This window comes from Camelus dromedarius, chromosome 14 (assembly GCF_036321535.1).
Source record: "Camelus dromedarius isolate mCamDro1 chromosome 14, mCamDro1.pat, whole genome shotgun sequence".
Taxonomy (NCBI): domain Eukaryota; kingdom Metazoa; phylum Chordata; class Mammalia; order Artiodactyla; family Camelidae; genus Camelus; species Camelus dromedarius.
Genome location: NC_087449.1, coordinates 32,266,919 through 32,290,389, shown reverse-complemented (window position 1 = coordinate 32,290,389; position 23,471 = coordinate 32,266,919). Strand labels below are relative to the sequence as shown.

General features: G+C 36.4%; 2 protein-coding genes across 2 annotated transcripts in view; both read right to left on the bottom strand.

The window, feature by feature from the left end:
- Positions 1 to 986: 986 nt before the first annotated feature.
- The window catches only part of NDC1 (NDC1 transmembrane nucleoporin), a 44,193-nt gene continuing 21,708 nt past the window's right edge, over positions 987 to 23,471 (bottom strand). Inside the window, exons 12-18 of the mRNA XM_031465165.2 lie at positions 22,013 to 22,258; positions 21,806 to 21,921; positions 19,143 to 19,193; positions 17,358 to 17,421; positions 16,758 to 16,858; positions 4,696 to 4,856; positions 987 to 1,301 (exon numbers count right to left, since the gene is read on the bottom strand). Coding sequence (XP_031321025.1) covers positions 1,238 to 1,301; positions 4,696 to 4,856; positions 16,758 to 16,858; positions 17,358 to 17,421; positions 19,143 to 19,193; positions 21,806 to 21,921; positions 22,013 to 22,258 — 803 coding nt within the window. The 3' untranslated portion in view covers positions 987 to 1,237. The remainder of the gene's footprint in view (positions 1,302 to 4,695; positions 4,857 to 16,757; positions 16,859 to 17,357; positions 17,422 to 19,142; positions 19,194 to 21,805; positions 21,922 to 22,012; positions 22,259 to 23,471) is intronic.
- On the bottom strand, positions 2,106 to 2,482 carry LOC105090781 (small ribosomal subunit protein eS27). The gene has a single exon (XM_010982130.3). The coding sequence runs from the start codon at positions 2,432 to 2,434 to the stop codon at positions 2,180 to 2,182; it is 255 nt and encodes an 84-aa protein (XP_010980432.3). The 5' UTR covers positions 2,435 to 2,482; the 3' UTR covers positions 2,106 to 2,179.

Here is a 23,471-nt window from a genome sequence, read left to right as displayed (position 1 = left end):
ACAGACAATAACTACTGCGCTGACTTTAAAGAAAAACTTGGGGGACACTGGAGGGAAAATGCAATAGAAAAAGAATTACTAGGGAGCATTTCAGTCCAAAGCTAGTCCAGTGAATATCTACCATTAGGATTTCCAATCTTTCATCTCCAAAGAAGTTGATCTAATAAATTATAAAATTACCTCACTTACTTTGGGGACATACAACCTACTTCTAAGGACAGTAATCCCTCTGACGTTTCGGTTTCACTTGCTAGTTGATGACTAAGTCGCTTCTGGCTGTAAAGATCTTCCTAATATGTTTCAACTAGCCAGTTAACATGGCATGGGTTGCACCCTCTGTGAGGCCAAATCAGCTTTACAAAACAACCTGATCTAATGAAGATGAGGGTGGGGAACAAAGGGAAAGTTTCCTGGTTTCTCTCGGAAAACTTCTCTCATTTGAAACATTTAGTTTTGTTCCAGAAAAAGAAAGCAAAACTAGTTGGGGAAATACCCATACACTTATTGTTTACTAGCATGATACAAAATAAATTCATAGAGGTCGGTCAATTGTCTTTCAAAAACCAAATGTGAATGTTTAATTTGTAACTTAAGAACTGAATTTTTCCACATTCTTTTATACAGAGTTAGCATCTGTAAATTGAGTTTTTTTTTTGGACAATCATGCAAATTTAATTTGTTCCTGGAAACAAAAACACAACCTAACAGATTAACAAAATATGTCCTTTATACAATATTTTTTGTGACTTTTCCCCCACTGTTACCCTTTTTATCCTTCAGTAAACAGAACCTACTCCAAAAAAGTTTATGTATTTTGAGTTTACAGAGAGCTAAACTCTCAGAACAATTAGGAAGGAAGACTGGATCAAGTTAAACTATTTTACCTTCTGAACTGGCTCTACTCCTCCCAAAAGTAAATTTTATACATTTTCTAGTTATTATTATTAAGCTATATAAGCTACAAACATTTCTAGTGCCATAGATACTTCTGTAAAATCGAATATTTTATTATACCACACACACAAAAAGCAATCGGTACAGAAAAAGCAGTTTCCAGTTATTCTGTTGAGAATTTCTTTCCATGATTTCTCCCATTAAAGTATAATTTTCAAAGCAACCACCACGACAAAGGAAGCATCTAATTAATCCATTTTCTTCTGATCCAAGAATGCTGAACATTTACTGTCCCATCTGTAGTTGTATCAGCAGTGTAATGAACACAGTTTATATTACTTAACTATTCTTTGAACTCCAAGAACTGTTGAAGTCTTTTCTGATGTTCTGCAGATGCTTGCACAGCACTAAATGAAACATAAATTCAAAGCATAAGCTTTATTTTACATTAAGCATATTAAGTGAACCACAGAACACAGAGTCAATATTTTTCAAAACAATTAAAAACGAATAGAAATCTTCACTTATTTAGTACTTCTGAAAAAAAGCTGGATGAAAACCCTCCTTAATCTAACGAGGAGGGCGGCTTGCCTTCAGTAATAGCATGCCTCTACCTTCTAAAAGACCAAAGCAAATTAAGACTGACAAGTGAAGGCATTGATTTTAACCTGCTCTGCTACGGAACCTGCTGTGCAGAGTTCCCGGCCTTGCAGTAGATTTTCTGGATTTTATTACTTTATTTAAACCAGATCCAACATTATCTTTGAGTTGTGGAGTATTTGAATTGCCTTTTATATAAAACCCTTTAAACTAAAATGTTTGGTTAAAACACAATAGACCCCACTAACCATTTTCAAAGGTAGCCGCTTGCTGGAGTAGGCTTACTTTCCCTTTGAACGTAAGCTACATCTTGGATGGGGAAACAGTTCTCTCCCACCCTTGCCCCCACAAAAACACAGCACCTCAATAAAACTAGGGCAAATGTGTACTGAAACTAGTATAAAATTCCCTTTTAAACTTTTCAGCAAAAATTCAATACAATGAAAGATTCTCGTTTTTCAGTTGTTGAAAGCAATATATCAACTTACTGAATCATAAAATTCCAGGTGACTGAAGGTCATCACTTTGAAAAGTGTCAAGAGTCTTACTATAATAATTTTGCTACAAATCATCCTCAAATGCCTTATGCAAACCTATCTCTGCTTTCTTTCTTTTCTTTTTTTTTTTTTTTATCCAAAATGTGTTTATTGGGACGGTTTCCCATTCATCTTGATTCAGGGTTCTTTTAGTGCTGCTTCCGTCTGAAGGAGCATCCTTCTGTAAGCCTTGCTTTTCCTCCTGTAGGCTGGCAGAGGACAGTAGAGCAACCAACACACAAAACTACTGTTTGTGCATGGCTAAAGATGGTGGTGATTTTATAGTATCCTGGGCATTTCACATCCATGAAATAGGAGTTGGGGCTCTGCACCAGGCGCTTCTTCTTGTGTTTCCTCTTCTCCTCTTCTGGAGAGGGATGAAGTAGATCCTTTGCGAGAGGCATGTTCTCATGGGGAGGTCGTCACCGCCGGAAAGGGTATCTCTGCTTTCTTAAACCAGGTAGCTGTCTCTAACTGAACCACCTCAAGTGTACTTCACTGTTCTGATTCACTTTAGGTACCAGGGAGGCTGTCACCTGTAACTAAATAGCTCTGAACTCTCTCAAATGCCAAGTCTGCAGCATTTCTAGTGACTCTGCCCTCTGCTAGCAGGCCCTGTACCATCTCTTACTATTGTTAGTCCTCCTGGCTCTAATAGCAGTCTTCCCCTCAAATTTTAATCCATTATAGGCTGGAAAAACCAGTATATCAAAGTTGCCTGAATTAAGAGTAAACAGGTATTAAATGAGTGTTTCCAATGAGCAACTGGGCTGTGTTAATTTTCATGCCTCAAGAGTTTTACTTCATTTATACCTGGTTTTCAGAGATGGAGCTAAGTCTAAATTCTGGTTCTGCAACTTACTACCTGCATAATTTAGGGCAAGTTACTTAAATCATTACATAAATTGCCCACAACTACAGATAGTCAATGGTGTGACCAGACATAAATCCAAATGTTGTTATTCCAAATCCAACATTTCTATGCTACCATTCTCTCCTACATTTGTACAAAATAGTCTCTAATGACCTGATCAGCTTTGGTACATATATAAAACATGGCTCTTAGACAAAAGAAACTAAGGCAGAGTTTCATTCTCATAATTTTTTAAATCATTTATCTTTCTTATCTAAAACAAAAATTAGTTTTTCCCCTTTCTCCCTATTTTTGCTGTACCATTAACATACATCATATCTATCTCAGTATTTAAATTTATTGAGTGTTTTCTGAGAGTACCCTACATGGTAGTTTACATCTTAGAAGCAGTCTAGTGCTGTACAGGGTAAGAAGGTAGATTTTTTTTTTCCCTTTGGTGCTCTACGCCTGCCTGTGCTCGTGCTCAGTGGTGCTGAGAGAAGGTGGTGGGATTCTAAGAGCAAGAAAGACCTGATTTTAGGTCCATGTTCTAACACTGACTAGACTGTGCTATTAGGCAAGTTCTTAACCTCTTTTTCCATGTCTGTACAATTATGATAATTTCCACAACTCATAAGCTCTTTGAGAGAGGTAAATGAAAAAACTATATATACAGTGCTGAGTGTATTGTCCAGAACAGCACTGCCCAACAGAACTTTCTACAACGATGGAAATGTTTTTACCTAAGCTGTCCAATATGGCAGTCACTAGTCATATGCAGTTACTGATGACTTGAAATGTGGCCAGTGTAACTGACAAGCTGGATTTTTAACTTCATTTAACTTTAAATTTAAACAGCCTTACGTAATTATCATATTGGAGGGTGCAGATTTAGAAGGCACTCAATAGATTTTTTTGTTTGTTTTTAAACATGTGAATAAACTTCCTAAGGACAGAGGATTATCCACAACTCTTTTGTATTCCACACAGAACCAAAGTGTTCCACAGAAACTTGCTTCTACTGCTGCTGCCGTATGCATGTATGTATGTATATATATATGTATGAATGCCTTAAGTATTTGCCTTATGTAAGTAAAAGGAAATACACTACTGTTTCTAAAAGCAGGTGGCATGACTAAATTCTAAACTATTTATTGATAGCATACAGAAAAAGCAGAGCAATCTCTTATATCTTTTAAAGTTCATTCATAATTATGATAAACATTATTTAGTTAGTAAAACTAGTCTCCCTTACCATGCCTTGCTAGATAATTTCATAAGAAGAAAGCAGTAAACATCAATGATACTAAATATAAACAGGTTTGGCATTTGTGGTTTTCTTTCTGGTTCCATTTCTGAAGGTGTTGTGATCTGTCACTGTTTTTCCAGCATGATTCACAAAGCACCAAGGATTCATTTACGGAATACTCTACTCACCCTGTCTTAGTTTACTGGCCAAGATGTAATAACAGAATTATTTTTAATATGCTTTTCTGGGGAGGTATTCATTTTGCCTTTTTTCTGTCTGAAGGATGTTTTAGTATTTTAAAAATATATATATAATTACATTTGCTGCCTTTATAATTTTCTACCCTTTTTAAAATCCATTTAAAAGAAGGCCTCAAACTTTTATGATAGGCTTAATTTTAAAATGTGAATATTAAATCTAAATCCAAGCTGTTAATTCCCAGTAGAAATCACGAAAGTCCCCAAAGAATACTTTCAACATGTAAGCCTTTACAATTCTCAAACCTATCTCTCAGGGGAACTCCTGAGAGTGGATTACCATGAAACAAAAACAAGTAAACTTACTTCAGATGTTCACCAAACGTAGTAGTTATTCTATAGATGGCAGTTTTTAGTGATGCTCTAAAGGCAAATCTCAACGTTTTATAAGAAGTGTCCACCAGGCTTCCTGAAATCCGAGGTGGTTTACTGGAAGCATGAGGAAGTTTGAAGTACTTGTCAACTGCCTACATCAAGAAAGAAAGAAAAGATGTTAGTTCAGACTATCAAGAAAGCCAACTTAGTCCAAAGAATTAAGGAGATTTAATTTCAGATGGATGGACAGACAGACAGAGATATATACATACACAGACACACAATAAAATATTTGTTTTGGATCATAGTCAAAACGGTTTGAAAACCAGTGCAGAAGAGGTGCTGCCACTTCAGCAGTTTCCAGGGAAAAGTCCAGGTCTGTCCTCTAAAAGAGTCGCACTTCAACAGCCCCGAATATGCAAAGTTGGGGAGTGAAACACAGATATTCTACCCTGCTTATGATGTATGACAGGTAAGAATACCTATGTTGTAAATCTCAGCTCCAAAAAAGACCAAAAGTTTATACTTAACATAAATAATTTACCAAACTAACTTACCTGCCTTTACAATTCTAGATGATAAAGTATCTATGAGCAAGAATAGGTGGGGAGAGGGAATTCACAAGTGGAACTGATTTTATTTATACTTGATAGTATAAGAGATTTAAGCATAACTTTTAAAGGCCAAAGATAAAATAATTTTTAAATGATAGAACTATATTAAGAGAAGGGAGAAGACTGAGAAGTGTAAGTGTGTTAATCTACAGCAAGATAATGTCTAAAGTGACAAGAAATAAGTATAAGTCTACTATTTAGTTATGGATGTAACCACCAAAAGTACTTAAGACTGCAGTTATAATGATTTCTACCATATTTTTAATTTCAGGTACTCTCTTACATAATTTGAGGGATCCTTTTCATTTCAGCATCCTATTTTTGTTTCAAGGATGTAATACCCTCTCTTATTTCTGAGGATTTCAATAATTCTTACTATGTTTTGGGGTTTTTGTTTTATAGTTTCTTCCAAGCTACTTTTTCCCTCTTAGCTTCTTTTGGTCTCTATCTTCTGTATTAGAGACTTTCCCCCCAAATCTAGTGATCCTTAGCTCATGACTGAGAGTGAGACCTCCTAAAGAGTTGACCAAAACCTCTGAGTACATAACTGGAGATTACCGACAACTGCTCTGAGTACACAGGTGGAGGTTACTGACAACAGGCTTCACAATAGGTGTTCTTTGTGGATATTTTGGGGCGAGTGCTCACCTCAGCAATTTCACGGTCTTTCTTTTTGGTTTGGTGAGGGTTCCCAGACAGCAGTCTTCCAGTACCCTGTCTGGAGGGCCTGGTCCCCAGTGCTCAGGGGAGCCAAGTGGGGAACAAAGCTAATCGAGCAGCTCCCTTTGCTTTTAGCAGAGTACCCACAGCTGTGGACTCTCCCAGTCCAGAGGCCAGGTGTTTTACCCTCTCTAGAGGATAAATTGTGACTTTCACTGGAATGAGGGAGAAACACCACCGAGGAGAATCTAGGCCTCTACCTGATTTTCAGACAGCTCTTTGGCCAGACGTCCCTACACTCTTGGTTCCAGGGGTACTTGGTGCTTGCCTCACTACCAACTTCACATCTGCCCCTGGAATCTGCTAAGTTAGTTATCAACAGCCATCTGCTCTCCAGCTTTGAAAACTTTGTTGCTGTTGTCTCCTCTCCTATTTATGGATTTATGTCTTTTTAAAAGTTCTTTTACTATAGTTTAGCAGAGTTTAGGGGCAGGAACAAGATATGATGCGTGTGTTCAGTCTGCCAGGATAACTTCAAGTCCAATCATTTATTCTTTCAACAGTAACTTATAAGAGTGTTTTCCAAGACTGGGATATATACTTGAGATAATTTTAGGCAGTATAGAAGTGGTATTCAGTGACATACTTAAACAACATGAAATAACACTGAATCATAATGGGAAAGTTACTTCCTTTGCAATTTTCTTGCAAACCTTCTGATTAACCCTTAGTACACCAGGAAAAACAGTCATCATCATTTATACCTGGGTCCAATGGACCTTTCTGATAGTTTAAAGTCTTTTTACAAAAAATTTACAGAAATAAGAATGACAGGATAATGTATAACTTCATGGAAATTTAAGTAAGATTATAAAACATATTTCCAGGTTTTTAAGACACATACATCTGAAACAGGCCGTATCTTTTGAATGCAACAAGCTGCTTAATAGCTTTCATGAATAAACCTGGAATATACCCATTCTGTATTATCGATTTCACATTATGAAAATATACCTCCAAAAGGTTCTAGCTTAGCATTACTTCTGGCTCTTTTTCTTGCATTTGCACCATTAAAATATAGTATTTTTTAAAACTTTTGACAGCTCATAATTTTGTTGAAGAGTTCAGCCATTTTCTTTGAACCATAATTGTGCAAAACATTTTCATTGTTAGTTTTATAAAGACAAATTGAAACGATCAATCAAATATAAAATATTTTACTGTATGTGACTTTTTTTCATCTTAACATCATCTGTTTCCTTCCAATCACCTCTGAATACACTTTTGTATACCTTCAACATGTATCCACTTATGATCTGAATAAAGAAAATTTTGGTGCGCAAATATCACAGAAGATGAAGGAATACTGTCATGTCTACTTTTAGCAAAATGGGATGATTTAGGTTCTTATTATAAAATATTGTGGGACAAAGTGGTTCCTCTTGAATGACTTACTAGTTGAGAATATCACACGTACTTCCTTTTTCTCCTTAAAAAATACATTGTTCTGCAGACTCACAGACATAAAAAACATACCTATAGTTACCGGGGAGTAAAGGGGGTGGGAAGTGATAAATTGGGAGTTCGAGATTTGCAGATGCTAACTACTATATATAAGATAAACAACAAGTTTCTACTGTATAGCACAGGGAACTATATTCAATATCTTATAGTAACCTATACTGAAAAAGAATATGAAAAGGAATATATATATGTATGACTGAAACATGCTGTACACCATATATTGACATAACATTGTAAACTGACTATACTTCAATTAAAAAAATAGTTTAAAAGAATTTTCTGTCGTCAGTTCCTGAGTTTGAGGAAATGTATTTAGAATACTATCATTTGAAATCCCTCTTATATGATCAATTTCACCATCATCATTAAAGTCTAGAGCTGCAGTATGCAATGTGGTATAAGACATATGTAGCTATTGAGCACTTGAAATGTGGCAGGTCTAATTGAGATATGCTATAATAATGAAAAATACACATCAGATTTTGAAGACATAGCATAAAAAATATAAAATATCTCGTTAGTAATTTTGTATCAATTATATGATAAAATCGTACTTCTTTAAACAGAGTTGGACAAAGTATATTATTAGTTAACCTCACCTGTATTTTTTTAATATAACTACTAGAAAATGTGAAGTTACATATGTAGATTGCATTATATTCCTATAGGACAGAGCTTGTCTAGAGTGCTATCTCTTTACATTCATCTTCTGATTTACCTGAATAATTATTTAACATATTGGCAATTTTCTTTCATTTACCATCATCGGTAGAAACTTTTAAAAATCTGAATGACTCTTGAAATGTTCTAGGTGTGCAGATAATTTGATCTTTCCTCTTCATTATTTATTCTCATTTCTCTTCCTTGTCCCTCAGTAGCAGTCCTCCCGGCTGCTTCCCAACTGTAATGGTAAGTCATTAGTGCTTCACTGTTAACTGTGATGATCACTGAGAGCTTTCAATCATTCATCCTCAACAAGCTAAGAACATGTCTATTCCTATAATATTAGGAATTTTTTTCTTCTTTTAATCAATAATGGATTTGGAATTTCATCAAAACCTATTTGGGCATTTTGGTATTTCCTTTCCCAATAAATTATACTTTCTAATATTAAAAAAAAAACTGAATTAGCAACTGCATTCAATGAAAGCTTAAAAAAAACTATAAAAGATGTGTGTTCATACTACTTACATATCTTCTGTTAAAAGATGATGCAATACTATATGATTTCATCATTCTTGTTTTCTCATTGGTCTTTTTTTTTTTTTTTTTTACCACAACTGGAGTAATGGATGAGTAATGATGAAATAATCCCTAGGATGATCAACTAGCAAACTGTTTCAAGATACTGGGAATGTAAAATCACTAGAATTCCATAATACATCTTAAATTTTAAAAGGATCCAAAGGGTAACTGCAAAAGAATGAATTTTGTTTTTCCGTTGTTCTTGCAAAGATTTCTAAAAAAGAATAAAATTCATAAAATATCAATCCTTACAAATAACTGGAACAGCTCCAAAAACAAAGGCAAAAAATAAATGGGGTCTAACAGCCCCTAATGGTATAAAACTTACATTGGGGAGAAAAGCCTCACTTTGGAGCTAAACTGTCCTTAGCACATCTCTAATTCTCTCTAATCTCCTTTTGTAGCAAAGGATAAGCAGGCTTCAGGTTTACGGACTTCAGCAAACAGTATCAAGTTAGAACCTAAAATTATTGTCTTTTCTCTCTTTAACTGTCTTATCCTCAATACCGAAATCCAAAAAGCCCTGATCTGGCAGTAAAACCTGACCTAGGCTGACATAGGCTATTTATGTTCTTTACCCTACTTACACAAATATTCAGATTATTTCACTGGAGAAAAGTATTACAGTATCTGATTAAGGGATCCCACCTCAGATAGTAGTAAGACTGTTATGTAGTGGATGATACGTATACCACGTTACATTCTGAAAATTCCAAAAGACTCCCCAATTTTGAAATATATCCTAGGGTCTGAGATAAGGTACTCTAGACCTATATTCTTTTTTTTTTTTAATGTTTTTTATTGACTTATAATTTTACAATGTTGTGTCAAATTCCAGTGTAGAGCACAATTTTTCAGTTATACATGAACATATATTCATTGTCACATTTTTTTTCTGTGCTATAGACCTATATTCTATTTGCTGCAAGTCAAATTAGTTTTCCTTTTATAATACTGATATAAAGTTTCCTTTTAAATAAGTTTAAGTTAAATATGAATGACTTAAAATACTAAGTAAATAATAATTCATTCAGGTAGTATATAAATATGACTAAAATTATGACAATAGTATGTGGTAATAAACAGCTATGGCAAAAACTATGAAGGCAGTGTGTGAATAACTTAAATCTAGGAAACACTGATTTACAGTATTTAATGATGTGCCCCATGGTTAGGAAAACTGAAGTATGTACTTAATCAGATGAGAGATTAAACAAGTATTTATTGAGCAAATCACCACTCATGGTTCTTGCCCCAAAGACTCAGATCACACAACTGGGATCTCAAATATGTAGTTAAGAATTATCTGGCCCTAACAGAAGCCTTAAAAGGGGCTGTACTATGGAAACAGGCACTTTTATACTTATACTTATATAAGTATATACCCATTTATACTTATATGCCATCATATATGCACAAAGACTATATAAGGAGAAAACCCCGGCTGTTCTCCCCTGAATATTTACCTATCAGTGTCATTAATAAATGTCCACTGTGCAGATCCTTGAAAGTCGTTAGTCTCAAGGATTCTACTTACAACCTAGTTAAAACAAAGGTTTACTCCACCAAAGCCAGAGTCCCAAACAAATGCTAAAGACAAGATCAGACTTTGTTATTGGAAATCAGGACTTCGGGCAGAGTTTCTCAACCTGAGTACTACTGACATTCTGGACTGGATAACTCTTTCTTGTGGGGACTGACCTGTGCTTTACAGGCTGTTTAGCAGCATCCCTGGCCTCCACACAGTAGATGCCAGTATCACTCCCCTAGTTGTGAGAATCAAAATGTCTCCTGACATTGTCAAATGTCACCTAGGGAGCAAATTCACCCCTGGTTGAGAACCACTGCTATAGAATAATAACAATATTAGATGATGATAATGATAGCTAAATGACAGACTGCAGTTATCATGTGCCAGGAACTGAGTTAACTGTCATATAGATATTATTTCATTTAAATAATAAAACAATTTGCCAACAAAGCCATACATGATAACCACTCGTTTTATTCTGTTTAATTAAATGTTTTTATAATAGTACCTATTTATTGCATATCTAACACTTGCCAAGAACTATTCTAGACTCTTTACAGATACCATCTCTAACCTTCATAATGACCCTGTAAGATATTATTTCCATTTTACAGATGAAGACACTGATCTCAGAAAACTTTAATAAATTGCCCTCAGTCACCCAGAAAGTAATGGAGCCTGGGCATCTGTCTGACACTGTCACCTAGACTACTTGCTTACAGTGTTGACAACAATACTCTAAAAAAATCTTTAAAGATCTTTTCTGCTGTACAATGTAAGAGTTCTGTCATACAACGTAGTAATATGACAACGAAGTAATAAGAGCTAACATCTGCTCAGCACTTAATATGCGCCAGGTGCCCTGAGTGCTTTATGGAGGTGATCTCATTCATTCTTCACAACCCTATGAAGTAGTGTTATCATCATCCCCATTTTCCAGATACAGAAACAGATGTGTAGAGATTACCATAATATCATTATTACCATATTACCATGGTGCACTCCCTCCCTCATTTTATAATTTCTGAAGTGGAGATGTATCTTCTAATTAACAGCATCTTACAGTCAATGAAATATGGTAAATGTCTTTTCCAAGTTCACACAGCTAAGAGTAGTAAGAGCTGGGATTCAGACACAGGTAGATCTGGCTCTAGATCTCACACTTTGGCCCTCCGACATGCTGCCATTCTGTCTTAAGAAAGGAGGTTAGGAAATGCATGCCCCTGCCAAGCCCTCACAGACGTAATCTGATACAGTGGACAGCAAAGAACCTGGGGTCTCAAAGCCTTGTTTTCAAATTTACTCAACCATTTATCAGGCATGATCTTGAATAAGTCATACCAATAGATAGTCTTTTTGAGAGACTCAATCACTCAAAACTAGCCTTATTCTAACCTTATGGGATTGTTACAAAGATTATAAGAAAAGTACTTCTTTTGGAGTACTACACAAATATTTGGTAAAGTAGCATAGGATTCTAAAGAAACAAAGAACTGACTGTGACTTGTAGATGAGTATTGATCAAGAGTCTCTGGGCCTTCAAATCCACAGTTCTGGCACCCAAGAATATTCCTTTCCTTTTCCCCATTCTTCCTGCTAACTTCTGCATCACTTCCTCAGGGAAGCCTTTCATGACATCAAACCCCTATTTTCAGTCCCCCATTCACAACATTAACTTAGATTTGCCTATGTTCTCTGATAATCCTGTATTTTTGCACACTGCAGCACTTATTACAATTGTAGTTATTTGTACAATTTTGTTTTATAGTCTGTAAGTTCCTGGAGGGCAGGAACCAATTTGCCTTTTCTCATTCTATATGTCAGCACATGGTAACCATTTGATAATTAATATTCACTGGATGAATGGATCTGTGAGTGGCATGAAGGTCAACTTCAACATTTCAAGTGTATCAAAATTTGACCTTCAGATGATGAGGCAAAAAATATAATAGAGCTGATATCCTACATCAAGGTGAGACTGACTTTTCAAAGAATAGAAGGCTTTCTGAAAAATCTGAAACATACTCTTGAAAACAAAAAGATTTTGGAGCTGGATGGTAGTTGATGGTTATATAAGAATGTGACTGTACTTAATGACACAGAACTACACACTAGAAGATTTAAAATAATAAATTTTATCTATATTTTACCACAATTAAAAAATTTTTTTAATTAAAAAAAACTTCCATTTTGATCCCCAACCTTCTGCAATATAGGAACGCTTTTTAAACACCATACATACACACACACACAGTGGAATTCCACAAGATAGTAGTTATTCTCCATCCACTTATGGAGGGAATAAATAATTACCATGAACTCAAATAATGCTTTCAAATGAATTTATATTTTAATTAACTAAAACAGTACGTAGAAACCTCTGAAAAATAGCTGTAAATATGTTAGACAAACATTAATTATTCAAACAGCAATGTATGTGTGGATTCATGACTCCACTATAATACTTGTAACATCCCCGGAGAGCCTGGCCCACTATCAGGAACAACTGTCCTAGAATATCCAGCCCTCCACTCCTTGCCCTCTGAATGGTTCGAAAAGAGAAGGCTCCCCCTTTCCTTTCATATTTTGTCTTTAATGATACACAGGGAAATGGCTGATGTTATTGATAGTGAAAAGTGAAATAAAGAAACCAAACAGTTCCATACAAATGTTCCTTAGTAACATTCAGAAGCCTGTATTTTATAACTTGTCTTAAATTAGAGATACTTAGAATTACAGATACTTTGTTAAGAGCAAATATCCCTCCTACATCAAAGAACATAAAATCAAAAACATACAGCAGGGTTCCTATGCATCACATCACATCACATCCCTGCCTCTCAAAATGAAAGGGCTTTAGACCACTTTAATTAAAGCATTATATCAGAATCATCACTCAATTCAGGCTCCAGAACAGAAGTCTTCACCCACTGAAGCAATCCAGTAATCATCCAACAAGCATTTAGTAAGTACCTGTCATTTGCCAGGCACCATGTCAGATGCTAGGAATACAGAGACAAGACAAGATCCCTGCCTCTATTCCGACTAATAGAGATGATAAAAGTAAACAATTAAAATGCAGCATCATAGGGTGATGAAATTGGGATTACAGGGCAGAGTCGCAGAAAAATGTGTTCCAGGCAAAGAAGGAAAGAAAAGCATCATGTATAGAGTTAAAGTTAGGTTAAGAAAATAAAATATACTTGGGGGAAAAACTGAATAGTACATGGTGGTTATCAGAGAAGATTGCTCATGGGAAGAATAGGATAGTGGCTGAAGTCAGAAATAAGGATCTCTGTTAAGAGTTAACAGGGGCAAAAGGCTTTAGTAATAATTCAGGTCAGGAATGTCAAGGGCCTGAAGTAAGGCGGAGGCAGGAAGGATGGGTGGTTGATACAGGACTCATCCCTCAGAGTTTTGCCCCATGGGCATGGCAACAAGGAGTTGAAGGAATTAGTAATAAAATGGTTGAAGTGACAGCCTGTGAGGTCTAAGCTGGACACAGAAAGACATATATGTAGCTAGGAGGGGGCTGAAAGACAAAGGAAGTGAAAATATTGGCAAAAACAAAGAAAGTGCACAGAAGAAGTGAGAGCATGGAGGCAGTGTTTGGAGCAAGGGCTTTTACGTGGTCCCACAGACCTATTAGAATTCAGGGGGTATAAACTTCGGGATAAAAATTCCATGTCTATCTTTACTAAAACTAAGCATTTATTTCAATTATGAATGTATGTTGCAAGTCACAACAGCATTAGCAGTTCCTGTGACTTTGTCACCAATATCTTCATATCACATTACTATTACACCTATCATGAATTACCATTCATCATAACACTACAAAATGATGAGTCACTAGACTCACTGACAGGTCTTATTTAGTGCATTAATTAGAAAGCACACATTTTTGAGGGGTTGGGGGTATAGCTCAGTGGTAGAGCGCATGCTTAGCATGCATGAGGTCCTGTATTCAATTCCTAGTTATTGACCAAAAAAAAGAAAGAAAAAAAAGCACACATTACTGTATCACAAATTTAACACTTTCATAGCTATATTCTAATATAACTGATTTATTTCCTTTCTAATCCTAAAGACTTTATTTTATATATTTAAAAACATTATTCTGAGAAAAAGTCCATGGACTTCATCAGACTGCCAAAGGGATCTTTGGCACAGAAACATTTAAAAGATTCTGGCTTAGAGGGTAGAATCCTGGAATTTTAAGCTCTGGAAGTGTAGAATTCAGGGAATGAGGAGGTCCGGATGACAGTCGCAGGCTGAGACTGATGGGTATATAAAAGAGTGGCGAAGAGGAGGAAGCCAAGGAACTGTGCAGCCAAGCGGGACAAATAATCATGTGGACACTGAATCACTCATAATCAGCCTCAGGATATGGGGTGGGAAAAACTGAAAGGCAGTTTGCAAAATCTGATGACTGCAGAGCATGACCAAAAGGCCAACTGTGATGTGGCCTAGGAGAGAACAGATGCCACAAGCCTCACAGGAGAAGGAATTTTTACACCTAGAAACCAAGTACCAAGTCATTGGTGCTGTTCTTTTTTCCTTTTATCTCTTCCCAGCTCTCAAAAATATGCCTCTGCCTCTTTCTACTCTGCCCCTCAAAAGTATTCTCCATCCAACTCCTCTGTTTCAAAGTAAATAGGGACTGACCTTTCAACAAATCTGTAATTCTTACCTTTCTAATCAAAGGTAGGAATGACCACAACCAAATAAACAGATTGCTTTCCTTGTCATACCTACACATAACCAACTATTAAAGAAGTTTTAAACCTTCTATAAAGAAGAATTAAAACTTTTGATGGTGGAGAGGTGAGAAGAAAGTAATTTGGGTGAAGGATATCGCTAGGGCAGTGTGATCCTTGTGAAATCAATTCAGTTTCAACCAGCATTTTTAGAAAATGAAATAGAATGGAAAAACATCAGAATTCATAGCACATAGTAAAAGGTAAGCACTGTTCTAAGAACCCTTCGTTTCTGTCACACACACACATACACACACACACCCTTATATTCTGAGTCAAATGTAAACATAATACAGGTCTTGGTTCAAAGTTTGAAAGCCACAGTTCTAAGGGTAGAGCCATCCTCTCTGAAGAGAACCTTATGTGACAATAAAAAGGCCAGGATAAAATGGTAGATAAGTTCAGAAGGAATAAAGGATGTGGATCTTCTGCTTTCCCTGGGGTCTACCACCCTGCTAATGCCCTGCAATCAGCTCAGTTTCAAGTCTCAACTCTGCCACCTTGACTTGTTGAGTTACTGCGTTACCAAACCTCTCTCGTGTGTAAGATAGGGCCAAAATACCTCCATCTTACTTCACAAGATAGTTTTGAGGATCAAAAAGATAAAAAGATATTAAATCACTCTGTAGACTATAAAGCAGTGTACTGTTGTTTTATTTTAAACTACACAGTCAGAATTTTAAAAAAGCAAACTATGCTATGAATATCTCAAATCATGATTATCCTATTGTGTGGTTAGATAAGACAAATATTAGAAGTTGTGGGGAAATAGTAGGAAATTATTTCTTTAGAGAAAAGTAGCTGGGAAAGAACACAATAAAAATATCCATTGTGCATACAAGTCTCAAGTAACATATATGAGAAAGTGGGCACAAAGAGGACTCAAAGCAAAAACAAAAAAAAGGTCATTGGTTTTGATGAGACTTTCTAAGAGGTAAAATGAATTGAGATTTGAAGAAAGGAACAGTGAAGCCTGTTTTCTCTTCATATCTTAAACTGCTTCCCAAGACCAAAAGATGTATCAATTGTTAGCTTTCAAGCCTAGTTCAGTAACCCCTCCTCCAGAAAACCTACTACACATACCCAAGTCCTACCTCTAAATGCCTCTAGACCTCAGTGTTTATAATGCTCATCTGCCAGACAACTAATATTACAAGGCAGTGTAAAACATGTCACCCAACATGAAGTTAAGAAAGGCAGTCTAGTGGAAAATAAGAAGCATGCTTTATTTTTCTTCCTTTAAGTCTAGGACTAAAGAGACCTAAACTTTCAGTTTAGGTTTAAACCTATGCACCCAGACTGGTGGCAGGAATCCACTGGCCTCAGATCCATCTTATGCCTCTGGCCGATAGGCAACTTCTTATCTGCATGGGTAATAACTACAGGCCACTTTCAGTAGCTACAAATTGTGTAAGGTTGCAAATTTTTATCACTGAACAGAATTCCAATATCCTAAATAATCTGATTAATACCAGATGTATATCCTACAGGTTTGGTATACTTCTCCTGTTGTAATAAAATTATTATTTATAAATGAATTAAAGTTTATCTTCTAAGTCTCTCCTAGATTATAATGTCCTAAAGATGAGAATAGTACCATTATTTTGACTTCCAACATATGTTTTGTTACTCAATGTGATATACAAGAAACAAACTGAAAAGGCTGGGCAGAGAGAGGGGACAAGACCTCTGCCTCCACCCAACCTTCATATTACCTACCTCTTGCAGCGTCAACAAAGTATTAAGAATAGCTGGTAGCGTAGTCTGGACAACTCCAAATCTATCTTCCGTAAATGATGCTGCTACTAAGTGAGACAGACCTCAAGGGGAAAGAAGAAAAAAGTTAAAAGTGAATCAAAATTAGGCAAATCTACTTGCAGTACATCTATTTGAGAAAGGGTTACCATTCTGAATATATTAAAAAAAAAACCTTCTACATAAAAAAGAGGGAGTAATACAATAGAAAAATAGGCAAAGATTAGAAGAGGAATTGAAAAGGTGCACAGCTGCAGCAGTCTTGAATAAGATGACATTCTCTGCCTTAAGTTCTAGTAGGAAAAGAATTTTTTAAATAATAGTGTGCTTGGTAGCACTAAGAAAACAAAGTCTGATAAGGAAACGGAGGGACAGTTGTGAGGATACTTTTCGTATCCTCCTAAAAGATACCTAAGAAAAATGATCTATACAAAACAAAGAAATAAAAATGTATCTGAAAATTCAAAGATTGAGATCAAAGTCCAGAACTGATCTTTCATGGATTATACTTCAATATTTAACTGATAAATAAAATCATAGTTGCAGTTCACTGAGATTGCTTACCTTCTAATGCCCAAATATGCATTTGGGCATCTGAAAAAACAGCCTGAATGGAGGCCTCTGGGTGCTACAAATACAACAAAAACATTTAAGTAAGTTCCCCTGAAATGATAATTTCATCTAATCAATTGTATTTGTACTATAGCAATAAAAAATACACAGTTGCCTCTCAAGAATTAAAACTTGAAATTCTTACACAATGATTTAACTGCAATAAAGCATTCTGCTACCAACTTACTACATGACTTGCCAACTTTCCAAAACTCTGTGTGCCTCAGTTTCTCATTTAAAGAGTTACATACACTCAAACCCCCTCAGAGGATTATGAACACTTCAATTGTTATGAACGCTTTTTTTTTTAAAAACAAAAGAACTTCTAAATACATATTACCTCTCTCAAATTGTCTACCCTCAGCCCCACTCCAAAGAAAAACCTCCCAACCTTCCTTAATACAGCAAGGTCAAGTAGTGTGGAGCAATAACTGGCCCGTGTAAGTGCTGGATTTCATCATGCACCCAATGAAGCCTGTTAAGTACAACAGCATGTTACATTTCCCAACATTAAACAGCAGTGTCTACAACTCCTTATCATACAATAGGTCCATCTGCAAAATAAGAAATCAAAAGTAGCCGTTTGCTTCCAAGGGAAAAGATCTTGCTCAGCGTCTGCTCTGCCACTTACTGGCTACGTGTCCTTAGGCTATCTACCTGAGCCCTCTGAGCCTCAGGTTTCCTTATGTGTAAAATGAGGACAAAGACATCTCACAGGGATGCTGTTCAAATTAAATGAGGGAACTTGAGTGAAAAGAGCATGGCATACATAAGACAAAAGAGTGAGTTTTTCCCCCATTCTTCCCAAACAAAGCTCTGAAGTAAAACTTCAGATAACCCCTCTTCCTCTTGGTGGAAGACAAGACACCTTCCTCGGGGGTCTGATAGTTTTCCCAGAACTCTAATGGATGGCCTAAGGTAGATTATTTTTGGTAAACATAGTTGCTAGTTGGGTGGATCTTCCCTGCCATCACAGTGAAAAAAGTTCCAAGAAATTGAAAGGATTCTCTGTTATGTGTATCTGTATTCTATCGAGTTACTCAGATCTCTCTCCATCCATCAGAGTATGACTCCCACAGGATAAAAATGAGAAAAAATGAGAAATGTATGCCAATGCAGACTTTCACTTGCAGGCATTAACTGAGTGTATTATAGTTAATACTGCAATATTTGCAGAAAGAGAGAAGCTAGATTAAAATAATTAAAACAAAAATTCTCCCTCCTACATGTGGGCAAAGGTTTTGCTCATCAAAAGATTAATTAGTACACAACAGCTGTAGCAGTGAAAATAGGAATAAATCTTCAGCTACCATTGAAACTGACTCTCCTATAGCAGCTGGAGCAGCTGACAGACAAGTTGGAAAGTCATTTAGTTTGTGGCCTGAATTACAACTTTTATCCAATACAAGTTTAACACCTGCAGTCTAACCTAGTTATCTCTCTTCTGAACACTAAACTGGCCACTAAGATTTTGCAGAAAGGAACTGCATATCAGCACAAAGCTGCCTGCAGCCAAGAGACTCAGGAGGCCAACTAGAGCCAAGCCTCAGGAAGCCAGAGGTGAGATGTGTGTCTAGAACAGCTATCGTTAAAACGGAGGTTTAGTGAAGCATGATGCAAAGCTGTTTGGCTTGCTATGATCAAGCTAAATATTTAGAAGTCCCATCTGCTACTTTATTTTTTATTTTGTTTCCTCTCCCCCTATTCCCAATTCCAAAGAATGCTACACATTCTTACCTTACTGAAAAAATACATTATCAGCACCCGTTTTGATAAGAAATTCTTAATCTGAGTAGGAAAAAAAAAAGAATTAACACATGCATAGTCTTCAATTCTACCCAAATATGATTATTATGCATTTCCAGGTTCTTCCTGACACTAACTTAAATGAAACACTTTACAACTTACAGGGAAAGAACAGTATTTACAGTAAACCACATAAGTAAATACTTTTGTACTATAAATTGGATAGGCAAGATGAGCCATCTAACCTAAGCTGCATTCCCACGTACACATGTCTAACCCTCAAAGTAGAGCCCTGTCAGAATAAAAGGAACTCTAAGTGGTTCTGGCGATACTCTCTAAGACCAAATTCTTTCTCAATTCTCTACAACTGTCTTACCCTTTAACCTCTTAATGCCAAAAAAGAGTGTTTCCCCTACTAAAAAAAAAGATCTTTAAGACATGAAGTGGTTTTCTACTGGTTGACATTTACAAGGAAAACAATTTTCCTAATATTAAGCTAAAAGCTACATAACCCAACTGACTTCAAAGTAAATTCATGACACAGCAGTACTTACAGCACATAGAGCCTGAAGTTTTGTAAAATGCCTTCAGTTCTTCTCTATTAATCATTCAATCCACAAACATGTTATTTCTCCCATCTTAAATAATAAAATCCTCCCTTGATCCCTCAACTCCCCCCAGCTATCACATTTCTCTACTCCCCTTATAGCAAAACTTCTTGAAAGATCCAGCTTTTCTTCTGGCTTCCAGTTCCTCTCCCAATCTCTCCTGAACCCATGCCAATCAGGTGTTCATCCCCACTACTCCATCCAATAGCTCTTGTCAAGGACTCAATGACCGCCACAGTTCATTCTTAGTTTGAATTCCACGCTACCTATCAGCAACATCGGACACTCACTTCTCTTTGAAACGCCCTTTTCTTGGTTCTTTCTCACCTCAATGGTGCTTGGCCTCCTCCTCATCTCCCAGGCCCTTAGTCATTAGAGGATCTGCATTTCTTTTCTTCTATATCTACAATCCCCAAGAGTTTTCAAGGAATCTCATGGCTTTAAATACTGTCTATACTCTGATGACTTCCAAATTTTCATTTCTAGCCTAGATCTTCCCCCTGGACTCCAGATACATGTCTAATTTCTTATTCAGTATTTTCACTTTATTGTCTAGTAAGTATCTCAAAATTGACATGCCTAAAATCAAACTCGTGATTTCCCCACCTCATCTCTATCAAATCTCCTCTTCCAGAATCATCAGTATATTGCAACTCTATAAATTGCAACTATATTATTTCAGGCCCTCGGGCCAAAAACTTCAGAATCAACATTGACTCTTTCACACCACAATCAAACCATAAACAAATCCTATTATAACTACCTTGAAAATATTCAGACCCTGATCACATTTTATAGTCTCCACAACCATTCTGGTCACAGATACAATCATCTCCCACTAGATTACTTCAATAGCTTTACTACTGTCTCTCTGCTTTCACTACTGCCCTCCGAGGATCTAGTCTCAAACAGCAGCAGTTTCAAAATTAAGGTTACATCATGTTATTCTTGTGGGTAACACTACACAGTGGCTACCCATCTCTTAAAGAGAAAATGTCAATCTTTACATTGGCTAGTGGGCCTATGAGCTCTGGGTGCCGGCTACCTCTTTTGATCTCACCACCCACCTACCACTCTCCCCTCACTCGGCTCTGGCCACACGAGTGTCCCTGCTGTTCCTCACGCAAGCCAAGCAGATACCACCTGAGGGCCTTTGCATTTTGCTGCTCCCTGCCCTCCCTTCAGGTCTCCAATCAAGAGTCACCCTATCAATGAAACTTCCCCTGATCACCCCACATAAAATGGTACTCGTTTCCTCCAGCTGCTCTTTCATTTTCCTGCTCTATTTTTCTATTTAGCACCAAAGACATCAAATTTCTTCCCCTTTAAGACATGTATTTTTCATAGTTTGAACATGACATATCAGGATGCATATAGTCAACAGCATGTCATGGTTTAACTGGCAAGATTTTCTAAAAAAAATAGTATATAAAATAAGTCTTACAATTAATAGTATACCCCTTGGAAAAACTCCAGAATTAGGGACACTGACTCTCCCACATTTGAAAATCCACATATCACTTATAGTTGGTCCTCTATACCCATAGTTCCACATCAGTGGATTCAACCAGCTGTGACTGTGAAATGCAATAGTATTTACTATTAAAAAAAAATCTGCATACAAGTGGACACACAGTTCAAACCCATGTAGTTCAAGGACCAACTGCATTTTTTATATTCAAAGAAATATAGTACAATACACATGCTTGCTCATCTCTTTCCCTTCACTAGAATGTTAAATATATGGTCAGGGACTTTTATTTGCTGTTTTCCCACTACCTAAAACCACACCCTGTATATATAAAGAACTCAATAAACATCTCAAGTGAAAGAATTCACAGTTCAAAGGCACTGAATTAGGTTAAGCCATATGAAATTGCAAATTGTAAAACTAAAATCTGGTCAAATACGGGCAATTTCACCTGGGTCAACGTAACACAAAGCAACCCCAAAAGTCCTATTTATTCTTGATGGCTCACTCATGTGCAATCCTTGATGCTCTCAATGTTATTTGTAAATATGAATCCTACACCCATAACATCCTACCTGTTCACGTTTATTCTGAATCCATGAATATATCGCATTGGGCTGTCTCACTGTCTTACCCTCAGCACTAACAGAGGTAGATGGAGAAGGATTAGAAAATTCAGTCATTTGCTGATCTACAAAAAAAAAACCAAGAAGTAAAAACTTATACGATCTGATTCTCCGTAAGTATGACATTTCAAATTTTGGAAAATAAACAGTCCTCACCGGAAGCTGAAGTCCATAATCTTGGCCCTCTTCTTATTAGATGAGGACTCTGAGGTGACCCATAGCAAGTGTTTACATCAAAAATTCCAGCCATCCGATTCACTACACCAGAGCCAAATGGGGTTGCCAGGGGACTTGGAACATCAGGTGTTGATAATTTTGAGGAAAGCAGCGATGTCTTAATTAACGATGGCACTGAAAGCCGAGGCACCTGGCTAGATTTAGGGGTCTGAAAAGTAGTTTCTTCTGTAAAAGAACAGATCCAGTGCTGAAGAGGTAACCTGATTCAAGCAGGCCAGCGTGGGGGTTCTCAAATTCTACACACCTCAATTGTTTGTTTAACTCATTTAAACAAGGCTCAGCAGACTGTTCTCATGTAGGTTTACATTCTCAACATCCAGGTTTCACTACTGCAACCCGGTGACCTCTCAATCAATGAGCTTTATACATCTTTTTCTGTTGGACTGGTACAGCCTCTCTTGTTTTTTCCCCTAAACAGGTTATCTTCATCTTCAAGGTCAGTTTCTCTAACTTTAAGCTATTTTAAGTGAACCTACCAATTCATATTTTATTTTTAAATGGCAACAACTTTATTGCATTAGAATATGCCCAGTGTTAACTGAATGTTCTTACTGGAACTATTACTTGGCTAAATCAAATCTATAGTGTGAAAATGTACAGAAAGAGAGCATGAACCTTATCCCATTTTCCCCAGAGTTCCTTCAAGTCAACAAAAGTCACATCAGAGACAAATTTGCTCAGGATATCTACAAATCTGATCTATAAACAGCTTCTTCAAAAATAATCTTACAATTCTACCAAATTATAGAGCCTCTTATACAAAAACAAAAGAACATTTTTCCTGCCACTCCAGTACAAGACACAAAGACAAATAAATTATACGAGTACTCTATCTTCTTAATGAAACTGGTATTAAAAAAAAAAACTGGCAAAAGATATCAACCAATTAAAGTACAATATTTTCATTATATGACATTAAGGGTTAATGGCAATAGGAAATATTTGAAGAATCAATTTAAAATTTAAGACTGGGGTTCTTAAGTTTCGCAATTATCCTTCAAAATTAGAGGCAAATTTTGACTGAGTGATGGGATATGACAACAATTTAAAATAATGAATAATCCATTTTTGGTCAGACCAAGGCGCTCCCCCAGCTCAGGATTATAATGATCTAACATGCTAATTTGATATAACTATAGCTATTCAAAATTCTCTAAGGGCTCCACAGAATAAAATTCAACTCCTCTTCTTAACATACAAGATCTCCTTTTATTATCAAACATCATCCTACCAATTCAGACTCCTTTTTGACAGGTTTCCTTTTAGCAGTTATACTGGCTATCTGTGTGCCTCCCATGAAAGGATCAGTTCCAAGAGTGCTTTTTCATCTTTGATCCTTTGGCTTCTAGCATAGTACTTGGTATATACTAGGCATTCA